Below are 16,900 nucleotides of genomic sequence, written 5' to 3' on the forward strand. Positions count from 1 at the left end.
AGAGAAGGGCACTGTTGGTCTTCCAAGCTGTAACACGCAGAGGCGGTACAGTGGAGAGGTGAACAGCACAGGTACCTCAGGGCTATTTTCTAGTATGTGGCCCCAGTTTCATTGTAAAATAGTGACAATAACGTTTCCTGCCTCTAGATGGTTGTAAGAAATCAATGAAATCATTCACACAAAGCACGGAGTTCAGTTGTGTGGTACATGGTGGGTGCTCAAACAATATTCATTACTATTATTACCATTATCTGCAGTACTATCTTAGGACTTGCTGGGAGGCTGAGCAAAAGAAGGGCATTCACCCCCGCCCCCGAGTCTCGCAGGCCTTCTCGGGGAAACTAACAATGCCACACGGTTGGGGGGAAGATGACAGGGCTGAGTTTTGCAGACTGATGCCATCTGGAGATCCTTTGTGATTAGAATCACAAGGCTAAATCTATGAAAAACGTTGGGCTCCTGGAAATCAGTGCTGCCTGTTGGAGGCAGTATCATTGTCATTGTTGTCATCATCGTATCGTCATCATCATCATGATTGTTGATACCATTTACTGAGCACCTATTATGGGCCAGGCACTTTATCTGCATTATCTCTAACCCTCCCCACCACCATCTGAGTGAGGGGCCTCACTCCTGTGCTTCCATACTCCCTCTGTCGCAGTTCTCTTACCCTAACCTTACCATCTCACCTTACACGTGACTGGGCTTCTGAGCACTGACACCTTGTCTTGTGGACCACTGGACCCCTATTGCCTGACACTAGCAGGCATTATCAATGTACGCAAAAACGAATGAATTGATTAATGAATGTGTATGAGATAAGAATTGAAACCTTCTTTACAGATAATGAGGAGCCTGAAGCTCAGAAATGACACATATCCTCCCTAGGATCATACAACTAAGTGTTGGGATGGGATTTGATTCCTATCTCTCTGATTCTGAAGTCCTTGCTTTTAGTGGTAGCCAGCTTCCAAGATGGCCCCCAGTGATTCTCACCTCCTGGTACTCACCCTCGTGTGTAGTTCCCTCCCACATCCAATAGAGCTGACGTGAGCAGCCAATAGGATATTATGGAAACGAGGGGCTGTGACATTTGAGGCTAAGTTATAAAAGACATTGACACTCTGCATTACTTTCTCTTGGATTATTACTTTCTTCAGGGGAAGACAACTGATGTCATGACAAGACAGGCAGCCTTTTGGAGAGGTTCATGTGGCAAAGAACTGAGGCCTCAAGCCAACAAGCAACACTAACTTGCCAGACATGTAAGTTACCTCAGAAATAGATCCTCCAGCCCCAGTCAAGCTTTCAGATGATGGCAGCCCTGGCCAATGTCTTGACTGCAACCTCATGAGAGCCTCTGAGCCAGAACCACCTAGCTCAGCCACTTTTGGATTCCTGACCCCAGAAACTGTCAGATAATAAATGATATTGTTTTAAGCCACTATGTCTTAGAGTAATTTGGTGTCCAGCAATGGATAACTAATATATTTCTCCTCTATACCAGTCATCCACCCACACCATGATTTGGTTCAGGGCCTCATCCAGATAAAAGGAACAGTGTATCAAGGCAAGAATGGATGGGTGCGGGGATTGGTGTTTCCATGGAGTTAGTGGCTAGTGCTGGCTGATGGGGACCGGGACCAAGCCCAGAAGAGATCTAGACTCCTTCCAGCTGGGCCTGTTTCTGAGCTTCAACGAGCTGTTTCCTTCTGCATAAATGCTTGGCTGACCCAGACTATCCCTGACCATGTGTGCAAGAAGAAAGGAGAACTCAAACTTCCTATTTGGGTCTCAGCCATCTTCTGTTAAGACCTTTTCCTACAACGGGTTTTATGACTTAGTGACTGAAAAAGCATGAGACTCTTTTCAAAAGATGGTGTGATTTCTCAGAAGCCAGGGTTATCTCTGGTGGGAAGGGAGGGGTGGCATCATAAATAGGGAATGACTGAAGGTGTCCCATGAGTCAGAAAGGCCTCCAACCCTCAAAGTCCAGCCTCACTTGTGGAGCGGCCCACACAGCCACTATTTCCTGCCCCTGTGTCATTTCAACTCCAACTGTGGGGGAAATACTCCTCCCACAGAATTCTGCTTTGATGTCTTTTTGGCATGATCTTTCTCTGGAGCTTCTTGGTTCCCCATGCCTTTAACCTACATAAGTGGTTCTCAATTGGAGGTGACTGGTAATGTCTAGAGATATTTCAGGTTGTCATACTGGGGGAGGGGGTGCTACTGGCATGAAGTAGGTAGAGGCCAGGGATGCTGCTAAACATCCAGTGATGCACAGGACAGCCCCTACAACAAAGAATTATCTGGTCTAACATATCAATAGTGCTAGGGTGGAGAAACCCTACTCCAGAAGCTGGCCAAATGCCAGCCAATTCCCACTGCAAAGCCTCATTTCCCTAGACTGTGAGAAGTGAAGTAACTTGCTAGCCTGCTGCATGGCTGGAAGGGGACACACATCCCAAGGGACCTGGGCAGCTGTGGCCTCTATTATTAGCCTCCAGTGACCCTGGGAACATTCGGCTTCTCCTGCCTGAGAAACTAAAGCAATGGGACTTTTTTCATCAATTCTTCTAAATAAAGATCTACAATATTTACAGGGGTTTTAGTTTTTAAAGCCACTGGTGTATATTTGGAGGATAGGACGGGAGTGGGGAGGGTTGGTTGAAAAAGTTCACAAACCTGCGAAGTCAAAGCCAGTCATGTTTCTCCCTTTTGGTAATACAGAAAATAAGTTGTCCTTCTGTGGAAACCTTTCCTAAATTTGTTCTTTAAGTTCTTTGAGCAAGAGGGGACAGACTTGTGCCAAATTATCCTCACTCTCTTTTTGGGTATCAATCAAGTACATGAGTCTGACCCATTAATCGCAAAGAGCATTGTCTGTAATTTGGGCACAGAACAAGGTTACAGTAGGCCCTGCATGGATAGTGAACCTACGATTTTGGATTTGTTAGTATAATGCTGTGCAAATAACTTGTCAATTTGAATTATGCAAATTATGAGGAACACTTTCACAGGCCAATGCAGTCGTGTCCAGCCTCCCTTCAGAGAGCTCAGCAAGCTCATTTCTACATCTCTTTGAGCCTCACATTAATAAAATGAGTGCCCTAAGGTAACTGAATACTCCACGATGATCCTGGAGTAATCACCTGAGTCTTTTCTTAAGGGAAAATCTGAGTCCCAAGGCATAGGAGACGAAATACCTTTTCCAAGCTCGTGGAAGTGTCAACAGCTGACTGTGCATCTGAACCGCCAGCTGCCCCTCGGCCACTACCCACGACTCCGGCCCAGGCTGGGCCCTCTTTCCTTACCTCACAAGCAAACAGCTTGAACTGTAGCCCCAGGATCTTGTAGTCTATCAGCTGGTTCCCTCGAAGCTGAGTCAAGGCCTCTTTAAGGTCTTTAATAGCTGAATCATATCTGCAGGAGAGAGGGAGAAAATAAACCTCTCGAGGGCATGGAGGAATAAAGGCGGAATAAAATGTGTGCCTGCCTCCCTTTCCCCATCCCTCTCACTGGGACAAGAAGCCTTTCCAATCCCTTTTGACCTGCTCTAGTTTTTCACCGACCCTGAGCCCAGTATTCCATGGAACTCAATGGGAAGGTGCCCCCTGGGGTTGTGCATCCCAGAAACACTGAGTGCCCCACAGTCTCAGGTGGTGCCAGCTATTTTCTTCTCTGTTGACTACATACAGCTCCCACCTCTCTGACGACCGGCTTGTCACTTTCCAATGGTGCCCTCATTCTCCCCCAGGAGCTCCAAGCAGAGCCAGCACCTGCTGGCCCCTGTGTCTTGTGAGCTGATTCATTTCTCACTCCCCACCAGAAGGCCAGGCCAGCCTGACGCAGCTCTGAGGGGCCCCTTCCTACAACCACCGACATCACCTTCCTGCCCAGAGCCCTCTCCTCTGACTTCTTTGGAGTTCAACTTAGCTCTTGGTTTTGTGGCCTTCTTAGTCTCCCCTCCCCTCCCCTCACCTCACACACACTTTGGAAAAAAAAAAAAGAAGCAACCACTTAAGCCAGATGGCATTTCTAACAGTACTCCTGGCACTGCCCTTTCGCTTGTTGGATTGGCATTGTGCTGACTGGCTCAACGTGCGTCAGGGCTGCTGTTGTGGGATTTGTGGCAGAGAACGGGGCTGACCTCATCAATAGTGCCCATGGGGGTGTGGGCAGGACGTGGACACACACTCCTGAGGAAGTTGCCCAGGGCTCCTTGGCCTGCCCCTGACCTCCACAGAGGCCCTGGTGGGAGGGAGCCATTGCCGGGCTGCAGGGGGTGAGAGCAGCAAAAATCAAGCTATCCCCCGGCCCCCGGCTCCCTGGCCTGGCAGGAACAAATTTGGCTGTCTGGTTGTGGCTCCCACCCAGGCAACTGAACTGAAAGTCCCTTGGCCACTGTCTGATCCAGAGCTGCCAGGGGTGGTTTCTCTTGGAGGCAAGCCTGGAATTTGCACACAGGTTGGGGGGGACCCTCAAGAGGTGATGTGGTATAGTGAAGGCACCCCAGGACAGAGGCCAACAGACGGGGACCAGATCCACCAGCTCTGCCACCAGCTGGGAGGCCCTGACAAATTGATTCCTTGGCTTCAGGCTCCTTGTCAATAATATAAGGAGCATGTTGTGTACTAGGAGCATATTATATTCAAGGATCATATAATACGAGGAGCTTTCTAGTATGTCGTTCAGGATCTGACTTCTGGAGTCAAAACCACATGGACTTGAGTCCTGGCTCTGCCACTTACTATTTAGTGACAAAGGGGAAGTTGTTTAACTTCTCTTTGGTTCCTCATCTTTAGAATTAGAGAATAATAATAGAACGTGCCTCACAGGACTGTTGTGAGAACAAATGAGAGGAAGCACTCAGGTGCTTACGATGGTGCCTGGCACACACGTAGTTCACTATTATTAATATTATATTATTTGTCCGGCTCTAAAACTCTGACAATGAAATTAATATACCAGTCGTTTATGACATGCTTCCTTAAAGCTCTATTCTGAATTAGGTATTGTCAGGAGATAAAAATACACGGTTCTAGAAGCTGGAACTCTGATCTCAGGAAAGCTTGAGCTGATGAGAAGGGTAGGGTGGCCAAGAGAGCCCTACGGAGTGTGTACCCAGGGTGGCTGGGGCGGAAGCTGGAATTCTGTCATCGTTTGGTTAGAAGTAACTCCCACAGCAGCAGTGGCTGTGGGAGTAAAGGGAGAAGACAGCCTGGGTTTGAAACAGGAGGATGGCTTTCTCCAACGAGTCCTTGTTAATAAAGATGATTGTAAAACCTGTTAAAAGCATGCAGGCCATTCCTCAAGAAGCAAGAAGCATTTCAAGTCTTCTTGACTTGAAAAGGAAATTTCCAGATCCTTTGGGGCATTTCTGTGAAGGGGGAGACAGTACGCATCCCTGTTCCTTCTTTCTAAGCTGGAAGATTAGATTGAGGGACTGGTTTCGATTCACTGAGCCAAGAAGGAGGGGCTGGCAGAAACACAGGTGTCCTGTTCCATGGCTAGATACAGTTTCGATTGTGTTGCACGGCCCCTTTGTGAGATAGCTGGAGGTCCTCTGGGGGTGCGCTTTAAGATTGTCAGCGTTAACCTACAAATGTACCTTCCTCTGGCGAGCTGGCTCAGCAGATGAATTTCAGCTGTGAAGTAACACCACCTGTGTCTACCTGGTATTGTGTGAGCCCAACAAAATCCTGCTCATAGCTCTCCCGTCCATCAGGATGTCTAAAGATCTGGGCCCAGTGGGAGGGAGAGAGAAAGACCTGATAAATTATTCAAAGTGCTTGCTTTGTGTTAAAAACAGGGTGGGGGTGCCCCTACTAAATGTCCATTTTTAAAAATATCTTTAAAAGCGTCGCCCTGACTGCCTCCCCAGGCCGCTCCTCAGCTCCCAACTTGTTTACCAGGAGCTGCCCCCCTGGGGCATCACTTTGACACACGGCTCTGTTTCCCCGCTGCATGCGGTCTGAATCAGCTCAGTATGAAAATTCCAAAATAGCACTCAGCCCTGAGCCCTGGCGGCCATGCGGCGCAGCCCCTCCCTCCCTCCAGCCCTTCCTCGGGGGTTCTGTTTGGTGCCATTTGGAACCCACAGCGTCCCCTAGGAGGCCAAGGTGCTGGAGCTTCCTGCAGGGTTCTGCTGGGCTGGGCGCCAGTACTTTCTTCACGCCCACATCCCCCTGACACCCCACCAGAGCCTTGGCTGAGCTGGTCCCCAAGCCCCCGCTCCCCCCCAGGCAGGAGGTCACCAGCGCAGCGGCAACCTTGCTGGGCCTTTTCACCAGCTCTGAGCGCAGAGGATTTACAATCCTCATTTTTGTCATACTCCCTGTAAAGATTTCTTAGTAACCACTGATGTTCCTGATCCTTCCGGTGCTAACTCCCCACTCGGTCTAGAATCCTGCTGCTCATACACTTGTATCCAGGATAATGGAGCAGTTTAGCAAGCCAAAGGAAGTCAAAATGTCAGACACCTATGACAGGGGCTGGGGGCCCTGCCCTTTCCAGTTCCAAAGACAGAAGAGAAAAGACCTCTCGGGGCCAGCCCCATCTAAAGGGTCTCGCTGTTACTCTCATGGCCCTCGGATTCATAAGGCCCAGGATCTGAAGCACAGCTTAGATCTCCCTTCCCCTTTCGGGTGACAAGGCTGAGATCTGAGAGGTGGGACCAGCTGCTCATAGTCATCGTTGAGGCACCATCTGCCTTCTCAGAAATGCACCCTAACTTTGTTCTGTGGAACTGTGTGATGACAGGAGAGCAACACAGGAGAGTGGGGAAAACAGAGGAAAAAACACCCATAACGTTATCACCCTAAAACAACCCGATTGTAATCTGAAGGATTTCCCAAACCACTCATTAAGAAGTAGTTTTTCTAGGTCCCCATGGCACTTATTTAAAAATATCTCTTATAGCACTTGCCCCAGTCTGCCTTATGTTATAGTTACTAGTGTTTGTGACCTGTTCCCCACTTTTGATTTATAAGTTCCTTAAAGTAGAGGCTATATTTTGCTTGCTTTCATTTAATTAATTCAATAAGAATTTATTAACTACTCTGCTAGATACTGAAACATAAGAGCGAATAAATAAAGATTTCTTCTCTTAAGAAGCTCACAGAGTAGTGGAGGAGACAAATATACAGGCAAATATCTGTCACAGAGTAGACAGATGCTATAAAAGGAGGCAGAAAAGAGAATGGTTGCCGCCCTAGTGGTTGAGTGTGGCTGGGCAAACGCACAGACGAGTGAGTGGGCGGGCAGTGGCTGGACCACATGGGAACAGGCAAGGGAGCCACTGGAAGTTCTTAAGCAGATCCCATTTATTTTTTAAGAAGACCACTGTGGAATATGGGCGGAGAAGACAAGACTGATGGCTGGGATATCAGTTTGGAAGTGATTGCAATAGTCCTGGTGAAAACTGACGGTCCAAACCAGGGCAGTGCTGGTGGGGATGGAGAGACAGGGGTGGATTTCAGAGATGATTAAGAGGTCAACTTGACAGGGTTTAGGAAAAGAGACATTCTGAGTTGATCTCAAGTAGAGATTTAGTAGCTGATTGGCTACGGATGGAGGTCAACACCATGGCAGAGAGTGGGAGCCCTAAGGGTTCATGTACTGATTTTCAGGGGACACTGAACCCCTTGAAATTGCACATAAAAGTATGTAAGTGCAGGGGCCGGCCTGGTGGTACGGCAGTTAAGTGTGTGCGTTCTGCTTCTGCAGCCTGAGGTTCGCTGGTTCGGATCCCAGGTGCAGACATGGCACCGCTTGGCAAGCCATGCTGTGGTAGGCATCCCACATAGAAAGTAGAGGAAGATGGGCACGGATGTTAGCTCAGGGCCAGTCTTCCTCAGGGAAAAGAGGAGGATTGGCAGCAGTTAGCTCAGGGCTAATCTTCCTCAAAAAAAAAAAAAATATATATATATATATATAAAAGGTAAGTGCTCGTGTGTGTTTTTCTGGGAAGATAGCCCATAAATTTTACCATTTAACAACCACTCTTATGGTGATAAAAGGGAAAAGGATCAAGAGCAGATCCTTGGGACAGGGGACACCAGTGCCTATGGATTGAACGAAAGAAAAGGAGGCAGCTCAGGGTGGAGAATAGTGCCTTACATTTATATTATTTCCTCGAAAGGTAGTTTTGAATTAAAGATACCATTTGGAAGACTCCTCTCAGATTTAACGATTATCGATCACAGACTAATGGAATTCTGAATTCTGAGTCTTATTCCTAGATCTTTCTGACTCACTCAAAATCTGAGCCTTTCAGAGTCTGGCACTTCCGGGCATTTTCACGTAGAAATTTCTTCTGGGAGCCTTCCCTCTTCGCTAGTTGTCTCTCCTCATTATAGACTGTTAGAGCTAATTAAAGAATGGCCTTGGCCGGCCCCATGGCTGAGTGGTTGAGTTCCCGCGCTCTGCTTTGGCGGCCCAGGGTTTCGCCGGTTCGGATCCTGGGTGCGGACATCGCACCTCTCATCAGGCCATGTTGAAGCAGCATCCCACATGCCACAACTAGAAGGACCCACAACTAAAAGTATACAACTATGTACCAGGGAGCTTTGGGGAGAAAAAATAAAAATAAAATCTTTAAAAAAAAGGGTGCCCTTAGAGTTTGTCTTTTGAGATTTAAGATCAACTACAGGATTTGTGCCCAGGCCTCCCTGCATATCCTATACATCTGGAGAATCTAGGGGATGAGAGAAGACGGATGAGAAGCAGAAGGATGTTAAGAAGGAAGACAGGCATGATGCCCCTGAAAGATAAACGCCTGCTATCTTCTCTGGATCCCAGGCTGTCTATCCCCAGATTGCCTCTGTGTCTAAGGGGATTTTTGGGGGGGAGGGGGAGACTTCACTTCTGCTCATCCTCATTCTCAGAATTGACTGTATCTACATCTTGGAAGTCCTCTGAGCGGCTTGTAGTTGCCCCTAGCAACAGCTGAGCACAGCACCTTTGATCCTAAACCCTAGGACCAAAGTCTTTCGAAGTTGCACAGGATCAGAGCCCAGCCACCATCCCAATGCCTGGACGTTCTCTGCAGCCTCCCCTCTGCCCCGCCAACGCCCTGCCTCACCTGCTGCTTGCACGTGTGCGTGTGCACACACACACACAGATACAAACACACACTCTTCACACCATGCTCCAACCATTTCTGAAAGTTCTTCATTAGCCTGAGCCAAATTCTTCTTCCCTAGAACTTGTGCACACTAATGTAAGAATTTCTACAAAGGGCCAGTTTGCCATCCCCTAAAATATTTTAAACTGATGCTCAGAAGGTTTTTCCTTGTTATTTGCTATTGGGGTATTTGGGGCAGGGGACTGGAAATTGACATTAACTTGCATTTTCTATTTATGTTTTTACTAATTATTTTGTATTGACTGTGAACACATAAAAAAAAATACAGATAGGCTGATAGAAAAAAAGGGAAATCCGTACAATTTCACCACCCAGAAAGAACTGCTGACAACATTTTGGTCTATGGCTTTCCAGACTATTCTGGGAACCAGAAATGGAATTATGTTATACATACAGTTTTGAAATCTGGTTTTAAATTTAACATCTACTGTGAACTTTTTTCTGTATTAATACATATGCTACTTATTTATTAATATGGTCTTATACATAGAATGTTAGCAGTTCATATTCTCATTTTGATGTCTGAATTAGATTTCACTGAATGGATTTCACTGCAAGAACGAAGCAAGGGTTTCCCATGGTTTCGGGATAATCTTCGTTGTGCGACAGCTCAATCCCTCCTGGTAGCAGACCACCATGGGTATTCCCTTGATGGCCAAAATATTTGCAACCAGGACCTCCCAGGCTACGACCCATCAGGGACGATTGTGGGGTACCACATCAGCTGAACACCAGGTTGTAGTGTTACATAGGCTCATGGTGAGCTGTGACACAGCTGGGTTACAACCAGTCACAGGCCTGCCTTCCCTCCCCAGCGAGGGCTTCTGCCTCGTGCTAATTATTGCACAACTGCCCCAAGAAGGTCCAGTCACGCTTCCCTACAGAGGCTGGAGGAAACCTCTCAAACGCCAAGTCTAGCAGCACTGAGACCCGCTCTGGGTTTCTCTGCATAATTCCCCAGCTTGTACGACACTGGACCGCTTACTTCTCTATCCGGTAGTAGAGCATCCCCCGTTGGAAGTAGGCCACCGCCAAGTGCTTGTCTCGGTTAATGCTTGCAGCAAAGGCCTGCGGAGAGAAGGGCCCTTAGGTGGCTGAGGAGCCAGGTGGTGGTGAGGTGTGAGATGAGCCAGAGGGTGAGGCTAGAAGGGACCTGAGAACTGTTGGTGTCTTGAATGTCAGAAGGCCAGGGTGAGAATGCCCTGTGTTGTCACTTCCTAGTGGCGTGGCAGGAGGTGATTTCTGTAATCTCCTTGAACTTTATTTTTCTCCTCTGTAAAATGGGGATATTAATATCTGCCTTTCAAGATTACTGACAGGATTAAAATAATACATAAACGTAGTTAAATATGAAAATAGCAAAATGTTATATACATTATTATTATGTTTGTTTGTTATATAAATTCATTATATAAATATTATACAATTAAAATAATAACAACTAGGAATGCACATAAAATGCCAGGAGCAAGGACTCACGCAGGAAACCAAGGAAAGGCAGAGAGAGGGAGAAGGCCAGCAGCAGCAGAACGCCAGGAGAAATCCAGAGCAGTGGGAGGAAGGCGGGGGAGTGAGCAGCTGAGGGTGCTCCAGGGGCGACGCAGCTCACTGCTGCCAAGGAGCATCCCGTTTCATCCCCGCACCATCCCTGCACTCGGACTAGCTGCCCCGCATTGTCAACCTCTTCTCCCCGACAATGTACACTTCCATGCACTTCGTCTCCAACAGCCCTTGGAATCGGTGGTGCTCAGAGTCAGCCCCTCGGCAGGCCCCTGAGAAAAGGTGGGGGCCGCCGTCCTCTCTCCAGCCCAACAGCAGCGGCCCTCGGCGCTCCTGTCGGCCCACCCTGGACCTGAGGTGGACTTGTCAGGCTGTGCAGGCATTCCAAGAGGCTTCTCTCCTCCCTCTTCTTGGCTCCCCAGCTGGTCACAGTAAGGATGGCTGTGGGAGGAACTGGCTCTTTGAGGGTGCTGGGGAGTCAGTTATCTGTCCACACCTTCTTGCAAAGACTGGCAGTAAAAGGTAAAAATAAGAACTAGTATTTACATAGTGGTGTGAAGTTACACAGCACTTTCACAGTTGGTGTCTCACTTAATCCTCATGATGTTTAACCTCTCAAGAAACTGAGACCAGAAGTCTACATGACTTGCTGAAGCCGGAAGATCCAGAGAAAGGCAGAGCTGGGATTTGATCCCAGATCTTCTGCTTCCAAACTCCATATCCTTTCTGCTTACCAGGACCAATCCAAAAGTGATTATTGATACACTCAACCCCATACTTGGGAATATGAGAGAGAAAAAATATTTGAAAAAGATGCTAAGACATCCCACACCATGCCCTTGGCAGAGATCATCAAACAATCACAGTATGACTTCCTCTGCTAGCCTCAGAATCCTTAAAAGAGTGCCCCACATCACTGATCAGAATTGTCACTTGAGATGCAACCTATTTTTCTTAAGTGACTCCTCTTAGTCTCTTGTGCAGGCAAAGCTCACATGAGAAATTCTTGGAAAGCCAAAAGAGGTGCTTTAAAATCAGGTGCAAAGCAACGAGATGGAGATCTTGTTGTCAGCAGTTCAAAGAAGGAAACACAACGAGGGGAGTCTTCATAAAGGTATTAAAGCGTGATTCCAGAATGATTTGAATGCATCGGTGAAGAAAGGAGAGCATAACCCACAGCTCGTGGTTCCCAGCCTTGCTCCCCAGTAGAACCGCCTGGGGAGCTTTCAACACCTATGGCTGTCCAGGCCCCTCCCCGGGCCAATTATATCAGGATGTCTAGGGGTGGGGCCTGGGCAGCTTCTGTTCTTTTAAAGCTCTTGTTCTTTTAAAGCTGTTGTTCTTTCTAAGGTGCAGCCAGGGCTGGGAACCACTTACTACAAAGGCCCCTCCACTCACCTTCTCTGCCTCCAGCATGTTTTCCAGGATTGTGTGTATGCAGCCGATGTTAAAGCAAATCCTGGAGTGAGGATCCTGGATGGCGGTGAAGGCATCCAGGGCTCCCTTCCAGTCTTTCTTGTCTGCTGCTAGCACCCCTTCATTCCAGAGGCTGATGGCCTCAGCCAGGGACATGGTCAGATGCAAACCAGGAGGCGGTGAGTGCTGCCAGGAGACTGGGAGAGGACCAGCAGGTGTCTCCCCGAGTAGGGCTGCCCTCAGGCCTTCCTTTCCTGGCCTGGTGCTCAAATGGGGTGCAGCCTCTCTTAAGACAACTTCTCAATGTTGCAAAGACATCCGGAAATGTCCCCACTTTTCAGCAACTGACGCCTAAGCCTGCCATGAGAGAAAGGGAAAGAGAGAGAGAGGGCAAGTGGGGGGTGGAGCCTGTAGGAGGGAGGAAGTACTTCAGATACTGCCTGGGATGGTTCAGTTCCCCAAAATGCTTCTGCTCTGTCACGCAGCTGGTCCTCTGTGTCCTCCACCTCTGCAGCAGCTTCCGGTCAGAGCAAACTCGGCAGGTCAGGGCAGGTCCCCGGGCCTGGATTTCCACACTCTCCTTAAATGACAGTGTTGGGTGAGAGAAGAGTACTCTTCAGTCTTAAACGAATTCCTTGCTCACTTTCTCATCACCTCATCCACAGTCTTGATGTGTTTGTTTTTTTATCTTGAGCTCAAATCAGCAATTAACACCTTTCTGAGGTAGGATGGTCTTGGGTGCCCATCTGAGTCTGAGATAACATTATGAAGGCTTAGGAAGCTCAGAGGGGACCAATTTCCTGCAAATGCCAAAATCAGGAGACAGATACGACAGTGAATTATAACGTCTCCATCCTTCTTTGAACAACTGAAGAGACGAGGGGTCCCACCGGTGACTGATGTGTTTACCAGTCTCCAAAAATACAGATTTAAGATTCCTTTCCTTGCTGCCCTGGAAAAGTGAAAATCAGTAAAACCTCCTTGAGGAATAATTGGGAGTAGAGGGTATGACCAGTTTCACTTACTAAAATCCTGACTTCTGTTAATATTACGTAAAATGCATGTTTATGAGGGTCAAATACTTTAGATGCCAACTCTTGCTTTGTAGCAAATGGAAGAACTCACCAGTTATCACCAAGCTTCTCCCAAGAGCCTGAAAAGAAAACTTAAAAATGTATATTCCAGGGGCTGGCCCGGTGGCGCAGCGATCAAGTTAGCACATTCCTCTTTGGTAGGCGTCCCACATAGAAAGTAGAGGAAGGTGGGCACGGATGTTAGCTCAGGGCCAGGCTTCCTCAGGGAAAAGGGGAGGATTGGCAGCAGTTAGTTCAGGGCTAATCTTCCTCAAAAAAAAAAAAAAATTGTACATTCCATTGGGCTTGTAGGATTGAGGAGTGAGAACTGAGAAGACTTGTGTCTTTGTAGATTGTTCCCTGTGTGTGGGAGGACTCCCCACCTCACTTCTTTGCCTGGCAAACTCCTACTCATCCTTCAAGGTCCACTTAAATGTCACCACCTCTCTGAAATCTAGCCCCAAAGTCCAGGTAGCAGAGAGAATTTTTTCCTCCTTTGTACTACCTCTTCCCAAACATTTACCTATATTTGTTGCAGTTTATCTCTTCATCTGCTCAACTTTCAGACCCCTTGAGAGCTCGAGCCATGCCTTTTCGTTCTAGGATCCCTAGCACCAGTACTCAATAAATGATGAGGGGCTGTATTCCAAAAAGGAATCAGAAATCACTGGCCAGTGACCTGCAGTGGCAGTGATGGCAGGAAGGGATAACGCTAGTCTATCCAGTGAATAAATAATCATAGCTCCATTAGCACATTGATTATTCCTAAGGAAACTAAGTGGTTTTGTAGCTAAGCTAGACTTTATTGAAACGTTTTTGGCCCCCTTTTTATTTGATTATCCTAGCCTGCCAGAAAGAACTCTCGGTAAGCTGACCCCCGTGACTTTCCTAGCCTTGTTTTCCAGAAGGCCCCTTCACAGAGCCCTACAAATGCTGCTGCTCCTTCCTCTCCTAGGCTCAGAAGCTAGTTCCTCACGCTGGCTCCTCTCCCTGTGCTGCCCTTCCCAGGCCTGCATCTTCTGATCCACCTTGCAGAGCCTTCAAACCTTCCCACCTTGCACACCTTCCTTCAGAAGCCCCCCTGAAGTCAGGCCCCCCCCACACACACAAGTCCCCAAACCCATGATCTGACCTTCTTCTGAACTCCCACAGGGCACTTAATTTCTCTCCACCAAGGCAGAGTTATGCATGCACATGTGTCTTAGCCCCTCGAGCACACTGCATACCTCAGGAGGAAGTCCTGGGACTGCCCCATCCTTGTGTCCCCCAGAGCACTAACAATGTCATCCATCCCTTTCTCTCTATCACTCTTGTCGCCAAGCCACCATCAGCTCATGGATGAATATATAGTCTCCTAACATCTTCTTGCCCTTCCATCCATACCCCACACAGCAGCCAGACTGAGCTTTTTTTTTTTCCTTTTTGAGGAAGATTAGCTCTGATCTCACATCTGCCACTAATCCTCCTCTTTTTGCTGAGGAAGACCGGTCCTGAGCTGACACCCGTGCCCATCTTCCTCTACTTTATGTGGGATGCCTGCCACAGCATGTGGGGTGCCATGTCCACACCCAGGATCTGAACCGCTGAACCCCGGGCCACTGAGAAGCGGAACGTGCGAACTTAACCACTACGCCACCGGGCTGGCCCCTAGACTGAGCTTTTAAAAGCACAAGTCAGATCACATCTCGGCCCTGTCTTAAAACCCTCAGTACCTTTGCACTTCTCTTAGGATGTAATCCAAACTCTTTCCCCTGCTGCCGGAAGGACCCTGCCTGCTGCCCTTTGCTCCTTCCATGCCTCTCCCTCCCAGTGCCCCGCTGCCCTGGGCTCCTCAGCCTGGAATGCTCTTCCCCCAACCCTCTGCCTGGCTGGCTCCTACTCATCTTTCACTTCCTCTGAATAGCTTTTCTTGACCTATGACCTCACTAGGATCACCCTGCTGTCTCTCTCCCAGCCCACAGTTCTCTCTGGTCACGGTGTTTGCCACAATTTCTAACCGTATATCATCTGTGAGTCTGTTTCTGTCCCCCAGTGCAGAGACGGCCATTACTACTGTGTTTAATTGCAGCAGTCATGGATACCACTAGCAGATGGCCTTTTGAGCCACCCTTCCCTCCCCTTCCTCTTTTTGGTAGAACCCCAGTTCTGCTCGGGTCTCCATTCTTCTGAGGCCATGTGCTTCAGGGGAGATAAGCCCCCAACATTGCCTCAGAGAGTGGGTTTCTGACTGGTTTAGGCAGAAGCATGAGGTATAATTCTGGTTAGTAAGACATCAGAGAAAGTTTGCTGAGGACTTCTGGGATTTTTTTTCCTTACTGATAAAAAAGACACATGGGAAGAAACAGTACTTGTTTTTTGCTTAGACAGGATTGTGAAGATGTGCCTGGAGCAGTGGCAGCTGTCTTGTGACCATGAGGAGAACCAGCTCAGAACAAGCTATTGTCTTAAGGAAATGAGAATGGAAAACTAAAAAGACCCTGGGTCCTTAATTATCTTGGTAAGCTCCTAAATTAGGCAATCTTGGAGCTGACCTGCTTCAAGATTCCTTTTTTTGGTGAGATAATAAATCTGTTTATTGTTTAAGCCACTTGAATGGGTTTTCTGTTATCTGCAGTTTAAAACATTCTGAGAGATATACCACTGTATTCTCAATACCTAGCATAGCACTTGATATAGTAGGTATTCAGTAAACATTATTTATTGAATGAATTTTGTTGAGACATTGGTTGGATAACTCAAAGTTTCAGCTCAGTGTCTTTGAAATTATTCCAAAATTCTGAATAAACAAGATTTACGTATAACTGGCTAAGAAACCACAAACTCCTGTTGCATGCGTTCATTCAGCTGGAAGCTAAGAACACTCCCAATGTTTTCCTTTCTCTCGGAGCAAGGACCCTGTAAAATCAGACTCATTATTCCTTGGCACTCAGCGTTTACCTCCTCAGTCCCACTTTTAGTGTTTTATCCTTCTTTAACTTTTTCTGCTACATGAGGCTTCTCTCTCAAGCTCCTCAAAGGGTAGAACCACATCTCAATTCTCCTTCAGTCTATCACACTTAGTGTAGTTCTAGGCACAGGACAGGTGCTCTGTAGACCCTTGTTAATTGGTTAAATGAACCAAAAGTAAAGGAAATTGAATCCTACTTGAAAAAATATAATTTGATTGAGTTTGTCAGTATCACATTATTTGCATAAAGTGGGGTACATTTATAACAGCAGGGAAAAGAATATACTTTCTATGCCCTCATCTCGAACATCAAGTAGATATTTACACTGAGTACCAGACAGCATACCCTCAGCAGGTGGGCACAGAGACCTCCTTTATTGTCTACAGACTTGGCCTGGATTTCACAGGGAGGATACAGAAGACTCAGCATGGGTCTTGTTGTTCAGCAAGGCTGGTTAAAGGCCTCAGTGCTAAGCCTTCCTTCTCCATGAAGACATCATTAGTTAGCTCGGTCTAACCTACCGTTGTATTCGTTTTCGATTGCTGCATAACAAATTACCACAGACTTAGTGGCTTAAAAGAATCTAGATTTACCATCTCCCAGTTTTCTTGGGTCAGGAGTCTGGGCATAGCTTAGCTGGGCCCTCTGGTTGGAGTCTCACAAAACTGAGATCAAGGTGTTAGCTGGGCTGCATTCTCATATGGACGCTTGATGGGGGAAGGGTGTGCTTCTAAGCTCCCTCATGTTGTTGGCATAATTCATTTCCTTGTGGATATGGAAGTCATGATGCTTACTTCTTTAAGGCCAGCAAT

General features: G+C 47.5%; 1 protein-coding gene across 2 annotated transcripts in view; it reads right to left on the reverse strand.

Annotated features, from left to right (window-relative positions):
* Positions 1-12,567, reverse strand: part of NCF2 (neutrophil cytosolic factor 2) — a 30,257-nt gene extending 17,690 nt beyond the window's left edge. The window contains exons 1-3 of one of the 2 annotated variants that reach the window (XM_001490231.5): positions 12,050-12,567; positions 10,137-10,219; positions 3,318-3,426 (exon numbers count right to left, since the gene is read on the reverse strand). In XM_001490231.5, coding sequence (XP_001490281.1) covers positions 3,318-3,426; positions 10,137-10,219; positions 12,050-12,223 — 366 coding nt within the window. In that variant the 5' untranslated portion in view covers positions 12,224-12,567. Of the gene's footprint in view, positions 1-3,317; positions 3,427-10,136; positions 10,425-10,630; positions 11,887-12,049 lie in introns of those variants that run through there. The other variant, XM_070267855.1, reaches the window with a different exon arrangement.
* Positions 12,568-16,900: the final 4,333 nt, after the last annotated feature.

Source organism: Equus caballus, chromosome 5 (genome assembly GCF_041296265.1).
Source record: "Equus caballus isolate H_3958 breed thoroughbred chromosome 5, TB-T2T, whole genome shotgun sequence".
NCBI classification, from domain to species: domain Eukaryota; kingdom Metazoa; phylum Chordata; class Mammalia; order Perissodactyla; family Equidae; genus Equus; species Equus caballus.